Source organism: Lipophrys pholis (assembly GCF_963383615.2).
Source record: "Lipophrys pholis genome assembly, chromosome: 5".
Lineage (NCBI taxonomy): Eukaryota > Metazoa > Chordata > Actinopteri > Blenniiformes > Blenniidae > Lipophrys > Lipophrys pholis.
Genome location: NC_137628.1, coordinates 30,270,988 through 30,287,447, shown reverse-complemented (window position 1 = coordinate 30,287,447; position 16,460 = coordinate 30,270,988). Strand labels below are relative to the sequence as shown.

Sequence of the window (16,460 nt, the reverse complement as noted above, 5' to 3'; positions counted from 1 at the left end):
AGCATGTGTCATGATAAGGCTACTGATGTCATGAAAATTCTATTTTTTATTATCAATATTGTACTTACACAGTTAAAATTAGATTAAAAGGGACTCAAAATCAATGAAATAACATTTGAAAAGTGGCATGCCAGCCGACCATGCCTTCTCACCTGAAAGCAGAAAGCTTCCAGTTGCATGTTCTCCCTGAGCATGAGTGTGTTGCCTCTCACAGTCCAATAAAGCATGCATTTCATGTTAATTAGTGAATCTAACTTATGTGAAAGTGTCCATGACTCTCACAAGATCACTTCCCGGACTTTCAAAGATTTAAAGATTATACTCACATTTAACATTTCAAATTGTTGTTATTTGTTTGTTTGTTTTTTCCTCCTGCATCAGTTGCACATTAAATCTATGCATTCTCTCTGTGACGTTAGTTTTGGACACCAAACGCGCTACCTGCAGACACTGTGATGAAGACTGGTCTGCCCTGGGGGTAGATGTACTGCCGCTGTCGCAATCAGTCCTGGATGTGTTCAGCACATGTTTTAACGTGTCTGTCTGACTAGGTTTAAAAGAGAAATCCTCTAATTATGATATGTTATCAACACAGACGTCCATAGCAAAGACCACACCTTCCACATATCCATTCATTTATAATTCATTATAATCATTTACAAGCAGCATCAGCTTGTGCTGATCTGGAAAGATCAGAACAAAATGTACAGGAGAGTCTGAATATCAAAGTCTGGAATGGAAAAGGTCAATTACTAACCACGTACAATTATAATATTTTAAAGTGCATGTATATTCAGATACAATATTTGATTTTAGTAGTGAAGTGTACATGCCAGCCCAAAGTCCTTATTTCAGTGCTGTATTTGTAGTTACAATCACCCGTGTGGATTTCAGAAGAGATATTTTCCATTTTATCCGTGCGACTGTTGTTTTTTAACCTTAATCATGAGAAAATGTAGAGGGGAGTCTAAAATATTGTGAAAAATCTTCCGTGTGTCGATATTGTGTTAAACTAAAGACAATTGAAATGAATCTAAGATAAGCTTTCACATGTTTTTGGTTGAAATTGTTATAGGTAAATAGAAATGATAAAACCTTCAGTAAAAGTTCCATATTGTATTTGTATCAAAAGTAAAATAACATTAAAGTGTATGAAAGATGGTTTTGAAAATAACATATTGAAATTAAGAGCATTAATCGGTGCAGTGTGATCTGGGTGACGGTGCTCAGACTTTCACCCCCGCCACCCGGAAACGGATGAGCGGGAGAAGATGGATGGATGGATGGATGGATGGATGGATGGATGGATGGATGGATGGATGGATGGAAATAAGAACACTTTCTCATTTTCTTTTTAAGCCTTTATCACACAATTATTGAAATGTTTGGAAATTGAGAAATATACCAGCCAGCTGTGGTTAGAAAAGAAACTCAAGACCAATTTTTTTTACATTTGGGACTTTTTAAAGTCAATCTTAAAAATACAACGAGATGTTATTTATATGGTATAAAAATCTGTCGGGAGAAAAACTGATCAAAATGCCCAAAGTATTTCACAACATTTTTAGTTTTAGAAAATGTCTAAATAGGCTAAATTTCTCAGTGGATGTCTTATAACAGCTTTCACATGTTTTATCATAATCATCATCACATGTCATTAAAAATTGATTTGTTCTGTGTTTGGTTTGAACTTGTAATGTTTTTGTTTTTTTTAATAAAACAAGGAAACATTTGAAGTGAATATATGGTTGAACCATGAATAGAATTCATCATCCTGACATTCGTAATAGTTTTGATCACCTCCTAACAACTATATGAGATCAAACTACAGCTCAAATATCATGAGGCGTTGAGCAAACAGTAACCGATGACTTCTGACCTCATGAGATTCAGGAATCACGTCAACATGTGCAGGTCTTCAACTCATGACAGGAGCGAGGGAATACAGCGATTCTCATGTTGTAATCTGCTCTCATGCACACAAATCTACACGTGGACGTCCACGATCCAGGCTGAAGAGGAGGCTGACTCAGACTCAATCATTTCCTGTGGTTTCGTGTCTCTTTCTGTCCCATTTGGATCATTTTGTGCCTCTCTGTGGTTGTTTTACACCTCTCCATGGTCATGTTTGTGGCCTTGTGTTGGTGCTTTTGTCCCAGATTCCTTGTCTCCTAGTCTGTTTTTCTTCAATTTGAATCTATTGTTAGATTTTCTGTCTCTGTCTGTCGTTATTTTGCATTTTAGAATGGCTGCTTTATGTCACTGCTCACTTGGGGCCCCAGACAGATTTGGCAGTTTGCGGCATTCAACGGTTGTTTAAATTTTCCTTTTTTGGTCGTTATATCACCACGTTACAAAGTGAATTTCTTTTTACAGTATATAATGTGTCGCGAATAAAAACCAGGGAGCCTTTCATGCAGTGGTTGGCACTGTTGATTTGCTCTCCTTGCAGAGTTTGCATGTATTTCCTGCATGGGCAAATGTATTTACTCATGCCATTCATTGTCACACCAAAGAGGAGCTGGTGACCTGGTCTGAATTGGGAGTCAATTTCAATGTTTTACAGTTGCTGGTGAGAAAGTCCAGTTTACCAAAGTGAAAGTTTGGATGTGCGTATAATAAAATGTTGATACCATAATTTAACCGAGCAGCATTGATGAGGAAAATAAATACTGACTGATCAATTCACACCTACATATGAAGTTAGTTTAAAAGGAGGCAAGTATTTAAGAAATGTGACCACAATCAGTGAATATATAACCTTTGTAAAAAAAAAAAAGGAACCTTTCAAAAATAACAGATCGCAGCAAAGAAAATAAGATGAGCACGCCTTGATTTACATCCTACACGAGCATTACAGAAATATTTAAAAAAAATTTCACTGTGCCTAAATGAAATGTACAATATATAAAGTTGAATAGAAAAACAGCAAACACACTACAACTGTTGAAAAAGTAATACACATAGAAAAAATTCAGTACCAGTGAGTGAGATACTCTCTGACGATGTTTTTTTTTTTCTTGATTTATTTTATTTTTGTTATTCATTTATTTATTATTTGAGAGGAAAACTTTGTTGTTAATTTTCTTTTCTTTTATTGTTTTCGTATTCGTATTCGAAATAAACATTTCAATCAATCAATGTTATAGATATAAAAGTGTTTCCACACAAGAGTATATCACAAACAAAATTCATGTCAATGAGTACTATGAGATCTATGCACAGATTAAAGTAAAAAGCACATTTCTGGAACATAAAACTTGAGTTTTGCGGTTGAAATTTTAAGCCCTGCAGTTCCCACCGTTCCCTGCAGGTGTCAGTGAAGCGCTGTGCACAGAGGAAACACAGAGGCAGAAGAAGATCACGTGATCCTGGCGAACTCGTTGGCTTGACAACAATAAGCTTAACCCGGAGCTGCAGGTGGGATTTACTCTAAATAACATTCTGTAGAATAATTTTGATATGTTTGATTTGAGGACGTGTTTGTAGTATTACCGTTACGATATTTGACCGGCAGTTTGTTAAAAGACGGTTTTATCTCGGCCTGTTTTGCCCGTCGAGCCTGTGTGCTAGGCTAATTCCCAAATCAACGTTTTAGAATGTGACGTGGCTGTAATTAACATTTGATGTTTGTTTGTTTTGCTGCAGCTGATGATGACAGAATACTACTGATTTGACTCCCTTGAATCCGTGTTAAAAGGCATGCTTAACTTGCAGAACTGCCCCCAGAAGAAACACTATGCCAGAACTCAAGACGATATTCAGAGAAGTTCTGCCCAAACAAGGTTTGTACCACTGGACTTATTGTTTATAATAATAGTGCCAGTAAAGTCAAACCGCATGAACGGGTTGCATAAATTGAAAGAATACTTCACAGATGCTCCGTGTTGATTTCTCTCAGCTTCCCTTATAGAATCAAACCATTGGTATTGAGTTAGTGAGGACGCCTGGTGTCATTTGTGAATCCATCACTGGGACATTAAAAAAGTCTTTATATGAGTCAAAGCGTATTATATAGAAATGGGCTTTTATAGATTTATTTTTGAATACTTTTTTTCCCTTTCCTTTTCCATTTGTTTCATCTAATTTTAAATTGTTCATTCGTTCGAAATAAATAAATAAATCAAATCAAATAATTTATAGGACTTTGAAAAAACATAAATTGAGATATCCATGTTGCAGTAGTTGTAGTTAAAACGTTCAATTGTATAGTTTTTATTTTATTTTACCATAAAATCCTTGTTGAGATTGAAAATCTCTTCTTCAAGAGGGATCCTGGCCAAGACAGGCAGCAGTACATTCAAGTTTCAGAGAAAACAGGAACATAAAACATTTAAGAAAAATGTTCATACATTAAAAAAAATGCAAATTTGCTAAACAATTACCCATAAATTTAAATTTAAGCCTATTATTAAAAACATCTGCAGACAGTAGTGTCTGTCTCCAAGTCACTAAGCAACTTTTTGAAAGAATCCAGTGAAACCAGGTTTTTCTCATGAAAAGTTACACTTCAACTCGTCTCTTGGCTTCTCCTTTTTTTTTTTTTAGGCCGAGTTTGGTTGCAGGAATGTGAGAATTCACGTTGTGTTTTTTGCTTTGCCTCCACCCACAGGGCAGCTTTCCATGGAAGATGTCCCCACCATGGTCCTGTGTAAGCCAAAGCTGCTCCCACTCAAATCGGTCACCCTTGAGAAACTGGAGAAGATGCAGATGGAGGCTCAAGAGGCCGTCAAACAGCAAGAACTGGCAATGAAGGACGGAACGCAGTAGACGCCCCTTGACAGGATTCGGAACAACAGAGACAGAAGATTCCTTCCGATGGCTAGAATGAGCTCCACACGTTCAAACGCATGAGGAGAAATGATTTGATAGGTCATGAATTGGTTTGGATTGTGCTGGAGAGCTTCAGCACTCCTCAGCATGTCACGGTTTACCTGTGTGCTCCCAAACTCCTTGTGGCTGGGTGTGATGTGGCATTAGCCTCACCTTGTCTGGCAGCAGCTTCTCAGACGCAGAGAAATTAACGCGGGCTCAGAGAGCTCAGCTACAGGCTAAGATAATAAATATTGATTCAATGACAATATCAGCATCTCTTTGGTCTATTTCTGCAAACGAGTTCTGTGAAAGTGTCCAAGTGTGTTCTGACAGCAGAGACACAAGCACGGTAAGGAAAGTGGTCTTGCAATGAACAACATGCTCTCTTTTTATTTATTTTTTTCATACTCTTTTATAAAGCTCTTGACACAAACCAGTCATCTCCTTACAAACACTGCTTTCTAGAAAACACAAAAGGAGTGGCAGTGAACTCAAGAAAATACTGTACAGAACAACATGGAATGACTGACACTGAGAGGTGTGGCACTTGAAGGGCTATAGCTTATGTAAATGTTTATATTGAAACAACTTTGAGAAAAGTGATTTACTTCAGTTTCAATCAAAAGTGCTGTATTTGTATTATTTTTTTTTTCTTAATACCTCACCTCTGTTTCAGAAATGTACATTCGTCTAACTGTTACAAAGGAGGAAACTTGTACCCGGCTATTTTTTGAAAAATATGCAGGTAGAAAAAGTAGCTCTGTCCTCTTGTTTTCTGGAAATCTGGCACGTAAAAAGATCACCTCAGAAGCTTTCAAGTTTGACGACTCCACCGTCTCCCTCGCTGACAAACCTTTTCCGGCCCCTGAGGAGAAAATTCAACAACCTGATGAACAAACACAAAACACACACACGTATCCTGAATTGTGTAAAAAACACCCACCGACAGGGGCAGAGATCTCGTAACTTTACATCTATGACTCCCGTATTGAAGCTTTGGTCAACAAATTGCTCCAGGATGAAGTAAGCACGTGGGACATCGATATTAATTTCAGCGATGTCCATATAAACTCTTTCATAGCCCTGGAGGAAAAGAAAGAAGCAGAGTCATTTTCACCTTAAACTTTGCAAAGCAGAATTCAATGCAATGCAAAGCTCAGACACCAGGTGGCAGCATACCCTCCTCATTTGGTCCACAGTGATGACGGAGGAGGCTGACAGAGACTTGAGAAGCTGCAGAATCATTTTGAACGTTTTGTCGCCTTTGGACTCCAACACCATCACGATCGCCTGGGAAGACGAGCAGAAACCTCGTTTCAGAACTCTAAAAGCTCGCCAGCGTCACAAAGAGCAGTTACACAAAGGAGTAGTTGTGGAAGTAGACTTGAGGACCACAGGGGGTTTACGCCTCACAGGAAGCAGTATTACAACACATCTACCACTGAGTGCAAATCACCCAGACACATCGGGGTAAACGTGTGTCTGTTGTTTCTCTGTCGCACCCACAGGCTGAAACATAAAACTGTGAGGATCAGGTCTGAGCAGCAGTCGCACAGGTCTGCCCTGGGGGGGGGGGTTCTTCTCTTCATTGCTCCCCTCGACATGCAATTTCCTCCCTGAAGCATTTACCTCGTAGACAAACTCGTGGTGGAAATGGGGAACTTCCAGATCTCGCAGACATCTCTCAGCCTCTTTGATGTCTCCAGACAGGATGTACTCCTTCAACAACAGGTTCATCTGATGGTGGAGAGAAAACATGCTCACCATTACTCCATCGTCAGCCGTCCTGCTCTAAAGAACATGCAGACTCTCATACTTTGTTTTCTTCCTCAGTTCAAACTTTAGGACTCAAACTAACTTCAGCGCCTAAAAATAGATGTAAGGATCTAGAGAAAAACAGACACAATACACTGATAACTACGGATGCACGGATACTTTTTTAAAGGACAAGTACAAGTACTAACCTCTAGTTACTTGCCAATACCAAGTACTGATATGAGTACTTCTTAAATGCCATTAAGTAATTGATTCTTCACACACGAAGGCTGTGAACCACTTGCAGGCCGTGTGTTGTTGGTTCATCCCTACCGATAACCGTTGGATAATTTACCTCTTTAACAAGTTGCATGACGGGTCTCCGCCCCCCGCCGGCTCCCCACTGGTTGTCGATGCGAAGCCCCCCCATGTTCATCTTCAGCAGCACGGCCGCCCGGTCCAGCGCTGCCCTGACGACAGAACACACACCGTGTTATTAATGAGCACACGAGTTACTCAGCAGTTCTGTTGGTGATGTTGGAGAAACATGTGCTCTTTTCATTGTTCATGACAGTGGATGTTATTACCTAAGATGGAGTTGTTGACAGAGACAAAGCTCATTTCTCCCCTGGTCATGTGACCTGCTGCTTCAGCTGACGGGGTTCAAACTTTCTTTTCACTTCAAAAGATGTGTGAAACCTTAAGTGCAGCTCAGCCGGAGCTTTGATCGTCCAACTCAGTGGAATCAAGTCAATATCTTAAGAACTTAGGAGAACCTTTTTTTTTTTAACACAGAACTACTGTGTATTTAGTTACCTGGATTAAAATCACATTACAGAAGGAATCATTTGTTGTTGGAAACATTAAAGCCCCCCCCAACAAATTCTGTACATGTTTTATTTACGTAAAATTTAGAACATTGGTGCTAAAGGCGTTGATCACGGCCGACTGTTAGGTAGAGCTGATTTATTATTTTGCAAATGAAAAGTGATAAATAAAAAAGATGGTGTGTTGGCGACAACCTCCCTCATCAGTTTGTTCTGCTGAATGAGCTGTGTGGCGGCTCAAAGACAGTCAAATTAAAAATGGCGGCGGCAGAGTTTCTGAACCGCTGGTTTCCACGCTAACTGTTGACGGTTTCCTCACGGCGTCGGTTGTTTGTACAGCGGATGTTAAAAACAAGGAACAGAAAAATGTGTCGTTTGCCTTCCACATGCCGTCCGATTTGAAACTGATGAATTTTCCAGGAAGTTAAAGGTTGAGTGAATCCATGTATTCATTTATCTATCATGTAAATGTATTTCCAATAGGTTATCAGACGTGACTGATTAATGCTTGGTTTTGTCATTTAACTTTGCATGAATCAAAAGTATACGACCATATTTGAATATATACTACATTTGTTATTAAAGGACAAAAAGAGGGGGCACTGCTGATTAAGAATAATTGTATCTATACAGTTGGTAATTAACTTTTGTAGTCAGACTAATCTAATCAGCACAAATTTAAAACATTTCCATAATAGCATCAGACTTCCATGCAGCTATTATCCACTAAAGTCACAGTTCTGACATACCTTGTGTGTTCACAGTCAACTCGGCCTTTGTAGCTCTCGATGTAGCTCTTGCATAATATTTGGTCGGTTACGGCTCGCGCGACGAATTGGCCGACCAACTGGAAGACAAAAGAGAAACATGTAAACAAGCCCAAACACATTACAATGCAGCATGAGAGAGAGAGAGAGAGAGAGAGAGAGAGAGAGAGAGAGAGAGAGAGAGATCACTGGTTGATATGAGTAAACATAGAGAGCAGAGTGTTTATTATCTGATGTAAAATTCTGGTGATTCCTCAACAACAGGTTGAGGTTGGAGGCCCCACAACAACACTGACAGAACAGATGACTGACAGTGGCCTCGGCGGCACGTGTGTCGTTGTTTACAGTCGTGCGACTGTGTGATTTAGGGAAACGAAAGAGCTGGCTCTGCTCTTCTGGCCTCCACAAAGCCTGTGCTCATTGTTACTGTACAGACCAGAGGCAGCTACATCTCAACTGACCCGTCACTGTGGCTAGACTGGCAGGCACACACGGAGAAAAGGAGTGTGTGTGTGTATGTATGTGTGTGTGTGTGTAACCGAGAACGAGAGAGTGAAAGAGCAGAGGGAAGGACATGGGGGCAGGGCACCATCACAATGTCCCATTAAACCCTCTGAAAACTGAGAGAGAGGCACCGAAATGACCAGCGAGACCAAAAGAGACGGAGGAAGGAGGGGGTGAGGGGGAAGGACAACCAATAACCCTTTTAGCGTCCTTTGCTGAGCTTGCATTTTGCGAGCGCAGGCAGACAATAGCCAGAGATCTCATGTCTGTGCGGGCTGAAAAGGAGGGACAGCTCAAATATACACACTGGCTCTGTGTCACACACCAGCTCAGCAAAGCTCGGCGCCGTTCCCCCGAGCTTTTAACTCTTCACACAGAAAGCCAGCTCTCAGCGGACAACCCTTTGTGTACCATCTGTTACGTGACTGATTAGATGGTAACAAAAAGTAAAGATTCTACAGTAGACATAAGAAACACATTTAATGTCATATTTTATCAGTTTTAATTTTAAAAACTCTATTCAGTACTTCAGTTCATCACAGTTCGATGTAATTTCAACTCAATGTGCTGCACAGTGATTCCCAATCTGTGGTGTGGGACTCCCTTTGAGGAAGTGGAAGCTCCTGGTTCTGTACATTTGTTGATCTAATAGGAAATCTTCATCATTTTAGTTTAGCAGTAACGTGGGGCTCCAGAATGTCGGATTCGGATGCCCCCCGGACCCCTCCCTCGGGAGGAGTTCCGGGCATGTCCCTCCGGTAGGAGGCCTCGGGGCAGACCTAGGACACGCTGGAGCGACTATGTCTTTCGGCTGGCCTGGGAACGCCTTGGGGTCCCACTGGAACAGCTGGAGGACGTGTCTGGGGCGAGGGAAGTCTGGGTATCCTTGCTTAGACTGCTGCCCCCGGATAAGCGGAAGAAAATGGATGGATGGATGGGGTTCCAGAACACGTACTGAACCAGGCTCACCTGCGGGGCTCCGGGGGTGTCCAGGACCAGATCCGGCAGCTCTCTCAGCAGCTTGTCAAAGGAGCTCTCCATGTCGCTCCGGGACAGGACGGGCCCACACAGGTCGGCCAGCAGCCTGGAGGTCAGCTCCCGGTGGCTGGCTTTAGCCTCCAGGGCCAGCGACACAGCCAGCGAGGGCACCTCGCTTCGCATGGGCCCCAGGTTCAACTCCGCCAGCAGCTCCTGCGGATGCAACGGGGCATTTAGCTCGACGGAGGTCCTTCTAAAAAACTCTCTTCAGTTTCTCATGTGCTTGATTCATGGTATTAGTTATACGGTGCGGCACGTACAGCTACTTCATTTGTGTCTCCATGTTCAAAGTACTCTTGCACTATCGGGGTGACCGTCTTCTCAAAGTCCTTCTCTTCCAGTGGGGGAGCCACGGTCTCATACACACAGTTTTCCTGTCGACACAATCACATCGCACACATTTCTGAAAACTACATCCCAACAAAGCATTTACAATCTGTTTTACTGTAAGGAGGTACAAACTCCACACAGAGTGAATACTGTCGACCTGGTCTTGTGTAGAAATTTGCATGCTGCGCTGCGAACACTGCAGTGATTACCTGAGCTTCATCATAGTTTGGGTCCTTCTCATCGACTTCCTCTGGTCCGTAAACCTCACCAGATCTGCCCCAGACACCCTTTCCTCCGGCCCCGCCTGCAGACGAAGGTCAGAGGGCATGTCAGACATGGTATCCCACAACATGACAGTTGCTCATCCCACTGAGCAAGCACAGCAACACAATAACAGCTCTCGTCTCAAGTCTTTCTGGACAAATTAAAGACAAAGTTGCACCAATGAAGCCGTTGCCCCACAAAGACATTAATCTAACAATCCTGTGACTTTATGGAAACATTGAGAATGTCCTGTACAGGAGGTGAAAAGGTCTTAAAAGAAGATGTGTGTTCACCCTGATTTAAAAAGTAGGGCTCATTCCACTACAAACTGAAATGTGGCGCGGGCCCATTATTATCTGAATCCAGGAGCAAAAGGTTGTGAGCAGAACAAACTCAGGAAGTGACCGTGTCCATTAGCTCCACCTCATCGCAGATGATCCCAAATCCCATGCAAAACGGAGGAATTTGTGCCGCCGGTTTGTTTCCTCTGCATTTCAGAGGCTGCAGGTGAATTTTCAGCTCGGAAAAATTCATCCAAAACAATCTCCCCTGCATCAGGTTGCATTTCCTGCGGCACACAGCGTCTTCATGGGACTTTTTGATGGTTTAAAATCTGTCTAGCAAAAGGTTTGTTTACATGTTTGATCTGGGCCCGGCGAGTGTGAAAATTACCTTTGATGGAACATTTTCATTTTCGTTCATGAGCCATTCATCTTTACCCTTCCTCCAAAAGAACATGAACTACAACTTCCATGCATATGGCTTACTCAGTTCAGTCAGCTGAATTCAGAAAAGGTTTGTGCCGTTATACACCACTTATCTTAAATGAATCATTATCCGGTGTAATCTGTATCAATGCCCATAGTCTTTTTTAAAAGTGACAAACATGATGTCTCATAATCTGTCTATAGTGGGACATTTTGCACATGTAAACAAGAGAATAGTCCACATACACAAACCAAGGTTTTCTATCCCTCACATGGATACCACTTGTGCACACGCAGCTCTGAGGCTGCTGCCGTTATGCTGACGGCTGCTGCATCACGAAAGCAGACAACAAACATCTGCTGGGTGTGAGGTCAGCACCAGCAGATTGCAGACCCTTTAAGAAGCCCAGTACCAAAGCAGCTTTTGAGACGCACTTTAAAATCTCCACTAGTCCCACCCAGTATGTGGCATATGACATGTCCCTATATTTAGCTCGACCCACATTGGCAGCAAGAACCCATCCCACTCCGGCAGTGAAACATCGTGTTCTCGAAGCTGCCTCCAGCAGAGATTCTGCACACCCTCTGCGCTCGTCTCCTAAAACTGCTGTGCATGAAGTTTTAATGTGCAAAAAAAAAGCAGAGAGCTCAAATTACAGGGCTTCGTCGGAGTGGCAGTTCGGTTATGCAACAAGAAGAACTGCGTGCCAAAACAAACAAGACGTGTTCCAGTTCTGCTGGCCATGGCTGCAAGTGGGCACAGCATGATTATGTCATCAGTTCTGCAACAAGGAAATCTGCACCTTCAATTCTCATTTACTTATACACATGTAATGTGGCACTGCTGACTGTAAGAGAACAAGTCAGCAGGTCAGAGGAGCCAGGTCTGGCTTGATAAATAAATAGGAGCACAAATCACAGGAAGGCATTATGCAACACTTTCAGTTGGATCGCACACACTCGAGAACATATTTCTCAGTAGCCATCACTGCGTTCTGGAATACACTGAAGTCTTCTTTCAGTAACAAACACAGATGAAACAAAACAAATAGAAAGTCCCATGAACCTCCGGAAAGCACCTTGAAATTTCTCATTAAAAAGACAACCGTCCTTTGCTTTACATTGAATAATCTGTTGACTGGCAACGGAAATCTCCACAGAAGCTTGGCTGTCCAGATGGTAGGAAAAGAAAGGATATTTAAATGGGCGTGAGCAGGTCCAGGTCACCAAGCCATTTGTTTGTAGGCTAATTGGTTTATGACTCCTGGAGGGAGCGTCAACAGGTGATGACACAGTGGGAAACAAAGTTACGGTGCACCTCCGCTTTGAAGCAGTGGGATGAGAAACACCTTCAGGTCTGTGATGATCTTTACACTCGTCTGTGGATCAGCAAAAGACTGACCTTTGAAAATGACGTAGACTATTTGATCTCTTACCAACGTTGTACATCCTTCTTCAAGGCGACATGTTTCTGTACCTTTCTTGGGCAGGCCTCTTCCCTTCCCCAGGCGAGACTTTCTGTCCAGCAGCTTGCTCTTAGGGCTTGTGGGAACCACCGCGGTTCCCCGAACCGCATCCCCATTGTCGCTGAGCGAGTCCCCCCTGCCCGAGTCCCTGGAGGAGTTCTTCCTCAGCCTGCGCTTGGCCTTCGCCTTGAGCCGCGCCTCATGGATGCTGTTGCTCGATGTGGACAACCAGTTTCCGTTGATCTCATTGTTGATATTTTTATTGGCGAGACGTGATCCTGCGTTGTCCTCCTCGCCCGACAAGAAGGAGTCGCTCAGGTCCTGAGCTTCTGTCAGACATATGGAGAGATACATTTTCACATTACACAGTTAAAAACCATTGGTTAAGTTTCTTTCAAAGTGATCTCGGGCCTGAGAAAGTAAAAGTGTTCATATATCTTTTAAAAACAAGTCTGTATTTCAGTGGTGTGGGTTTGTGAAATGCAAAATTTTAATTCACAAAAAACAAAGCCGTAACAATGTTACTATGAATAGATTACAAATCAATAAATATCATCGGATTTTGAATAATTAAAAATGTATTTTAATCATACACTTTGTGATGCAAATCGGGAATAATTGTTTCATGTCAAGTGCTGATATTACAGAAAAATCGGTGTAAATTATTTCAGTTAAAGTACGAAAAGTTTTAAACATTTACTTAATTATGTAGAAGTCATTCACTTGTCAATTTAGTTCAATGAACATTTACTTTCTCAGCGCGATTCAGTAAGTTTGCACACACGAACTGAAATGTTCCAAATGTTTATGAAATTATCATCTATATTTCAAGATAACATTTTCCTTTATTTATCACACAATGGAGAATTTCCATGGTTACAGCAGCAAGTGGACAGTAAATAGAAGATAGGTAAAAGTAATGAATAGGAATAAATAATAAGTATGTAAAGCAATAACAACAATTAAACTAATAATGAAGAATCATTGAAGTCATCATTCAAACTGTGTACCATTTACATTCTTACAAGGTAAAGTTGGCATTGATCAGTAATATACAAGATGACGTTCTCTTATTTTAGCAGAATCACATCAAAAATCCAGTATCTGAACATTCTTTTTGTTAGTTTTATTCTTAACCCAGCGGTCATACTTTTAAAGGGTAAGTGTAAAAAACACAGCACTTTTCACTGGTATTTGATTTGTTCAGATGCACCTGGATGTTATTTCGACGTGCAGCAGTGAGAAGCAATGATGTGCAGAAGAAAACAAAATGTGCTTAGTTGAGCTGCAGACTGTTGCAGGAAAACCGCTTCCGCATGAAAAAGCCCCAGTGCCCCACATCGAGCCCAGCTGAGGGGCATTTAAAGCGCACGCACGCACACACAGACACGCACGCACTCACACAGACACACACTCACACACGGACGCGCACACACACACTTACCGACGGGGTTTGCGTTCAGCCAGGCCTCGCAGTCAGCTGCCATTCTTTGTTTTGGTTTTTTACAGTATAGAAAATAGGGGTTTTTTTTGCAACAAAGCAGAAGTGAAGAGACCTGCAGAGACGAAAAGACTTGAGCGTTATTGTGCGCGAGACGGCGGAGACGTGCCCGGACGAATCACCCCCCCCCCCCCCCCCCCCCCCCCCGTCCCTTCCATTCAAAGTCTGCCCGTTCTGTTGGTAAACAATGGATAACGTTACGTTCGTGCTGCAGTATCGCTGTCAAAGACAACAAGCAGCAGCCCCGAAACAACACGTCGTATTTATATACAGATTATTACACATAAACAGTCTGTGCGCAGTGCTAACTTACAGTGTCGAAGCTAAACATTAAAAATAAATAAATAAATAAATAAATAAATAAACGAGCTGTACGAGCAGCCAGCTCGATAAGTATCTTCCAAATCAAGTCGTGAATTTGTCAAATCTGCTAGTGTCCTCCGTGCCTCGTTGTTAAGTCTAAATAGTCAACAATAAAATCACTGACCGTCTGTTGTGTCCAACCAAGCTGCAAACTCTGACACGAACGCTGATGTTTTTTGTTTTGCCTACCCAGCAACGCAGGCACGTAGGCCATTGTTTCTTCACTCTGATTGGCTGAGGGACGTGGGGTTTTTAAAACAGCTAACCAATCACAATCCAGCACGGATTTTTCTTCTCGTATCTTCTGTGATGTCGATGTGTTTTATGATGTGCTGCCCCCTATCTACACTCCTCTGTAACTACATTAGGTTCCCTGTAAGTTTATCACGTCATAAGTTCTTGGTTCAGATATCAATGATCGATCAATCATACCACCCAGGAAAGAGTGTGAGTACATTTGTTTTTATTTTCATGAATTAATAGTTCTCTTCTCTAGTTTCTCTTCATCCCCACTAGCTCCCACGGTGCTGCACTGTAAGAATATGTATGCAAACAGAATGGGCTAAATGCAGAGGAATTATTCTCTTAAGAGGGCTCGATAAAGTATTCAAAAACATAGATGCATTATTATTTAGGAAATGGGTATTATCCAACAAGGTAATTGTTTTAAAACAGGAGTAATCTTTTCCTGATTTTTTCTGTGCGCGTTATGGGAATTTACCCAATTGTCTAATTTACAAATGCTTTGTTTTACTAAATTTATTAGGTAATTAAAAATATATATAGAAAAAAAACAGTGACTGTATCTTACATGAATTAATATCAGGCATTATGTGCTGTAGGGGGGAAAAAAATCATAAAGTTTAATACTGATATAATGGTATCAGAAATACATTATTATTTAGATAATGATCTCATTTTAAATGTATTTATTGTTTTTTTTATTTTACACAAGTTCAATTTATAATTTTACCATTTTGTCAATGTCAAACATACTCAGTTTATTTCATAGATTAGGACTGAACAACTATGATCATTGACAGACAAACGACTTCCAACTCCATTACTGAATGGAGACCAAACACTTCTACACAGAAGAACGTATGAGGATCTTGATAATTATGTCAATAAATAACTGTATGTCTATAAACGAAGTTTGTTAAATCCACCTGTATGTATTGACTGCTTATCAGTTTGAATTAAAATGAGAAATACATAAATTACAATTGATAAGGTTAAAATATGAGCAAATTGATCTTCTTCTTTTATCAGTTGTAAAACCAATAATTTAATGATTCTTAGAAATTCAGTTGAGGATTCAAACAGTTTGGCCTCATATAACGTCTGATTCAGAACTAAAACTGATTGTCCATCCATCCATCCATCTTCTCCAGCTTATCTGTTCCCAGGTGGTGGGGGTGTCAGTCTGAGCACCGTCACCCAGATCACATAGCACCATTAAGAACCTTCCTGCAGGTGGAGAGCCCACAGGAAGGTGGCGCCCAGCGTGGGACATGAACCCTCTACCTTGAGACGGAGAGTCTCATGCTCTACCTACTGAGCTGGCCGGATGAAAACTGACCATAATCATCAATTTATATTTGTGTTCTCGCTATTTGACAGAGTTTATTAATTAAAGAAAAAAATCCTGAATGCTACGATGATTGTCTGGGATCTACACGAATTAAAGTGTGTTTTTGCCTCACCACTTGGGGGAGCTCTTTTACAGTAATACTTTACAGAGTCCCCCCCCACCCCCCAAATATGTGCCATTAGGATTCGCTCATTCATAAATACAAACGCAACAAAAAATCCTTCATTTCCTCTTGAAGAAACACAAAGATGTAGAATGATGAAGTGAATTTTTAAAGGCCAGGCAGCAAAATTTTAAAATTTTCTTAATTTATTCAAGTTTTTGCATCAATAATCATATGAAAAGTACATCAAAGAAAACAACACTATTACTGATGTCACAGGATCAGTATTCACAGTATACAAAAACAGAGCCTGACTCCATAAATCCCTCTGTAACAAATCACCGCAGTATGAAACCTTTCATGTTTCACTCATAAATTAAACACACATGGTCCAGGTTTAAGGTCTTTCATATTTAAGGCATTAAA

The 16,460-nt window shown here is 41.2% G+C and overlaps 2 protein-coding genes across 2 annotated transcripts; one reads left to right on the top strand and one right to left on the bottom strand.

The window, feature by feature from the left end:
- Positions 1 to 3,344: 3,344 nt before the first annotated feature.
- Positions 3,345 to 5,083, top strand: bbip1 (BBSome interacting protein 1). The gene is made up of 3 exons (XM_080463550.1): positions 3,345 to 3,420; positions 3,718 to 3,785; positions 4,613 to 5,083. The coding sequence occupies exons 2-3, from the start codon at positions 3,740 to 3,742 to the stop codon at positions 4,768 to 4,770; spliced, it is 204 nt and encodes a 67-aa protein (XP_080319676.1). The 5' UTR covers positions 3,345 to 3,420; positions 3,718 to 3,739; the 3' UTR covers positions 4,771 to 5,083.
- Positions 5,084 to 5,166: 83 nt separating this feature from the next.
- Positions 5,167 to 14,548, bottom strand: pdcd4b (programmed cell death 4b). The gene is made up of 12 exons (XM_080464205.1): positions 14,462 to 14,548; positions 13,918 to 14,029; positions 12,485 to 12,802; positions 10,246 to 10,340; positions 9,967 to 10,080; positions 9,638 to 9,859; positions 8,147 to 8,244; positions 6,926 to 7,040; positions 6,445 to 6,552; positions 5,995 to 6,105; positions 5,759 to 5,898; positions 5,167 to 5,680 (listed from the first exon to the last, which is right to left on the bottom strand). The coding sequence occupies exons 2-12, from the start codon at positions 13,958 to 13,960 to the stop codon at positions 5,620 to 5,622; spliced, it is 1,425 nt and encodes a 474-aa protein (XP_080320331.1). The 5' UTR covers positions 13,961 to 14,029; positions 14,462 to 14,548; the 3' UTR covers positions 5,167 to 5,619.
- Between the last annotated feature and the right edge of the window lie 1,912 nt (positions 14,549 to 16,460).

Bases quoted from the DNA above. Each gene is read 5' to 3' on its own strand.
- bbip1 (XM_080463550.1), top strand. From the start codon at position 3,740: ATGCCAGAACTCAAGACGATATTCAGAGAAGTTCTGCCCAAACAAG. The intron at 3,786-4,612 runs GTTTGTACCACT...CTCCACCCACAG, and splicing joins AGAAGTTCTGCCCAAACAAG to GGCAGCTTTCCATGGAAGAT.
- pdcd4b (XM_080464205.1), bottom strand. From the start codon at position 13,960: ATGGCAGCTGACTGCGAGGCCTGGCTGAACGCAAACCCCGTCG. The intron at 9,860-9,966 runs GTACGTGCCGCA...TTGCATCCGCAG, and splicing joins GAGACACAAATGAAGTAGCT to GAGCTGCTGGCGGAGTTGAA. The intron at 5,681-5,758 runs GTGGGTGTTTTT...TTTTCTCCTCAG, and splicing joins CGAGATCTCTGCCCCTGTCG to GGGCCGGAAAAGGTTTGTCA.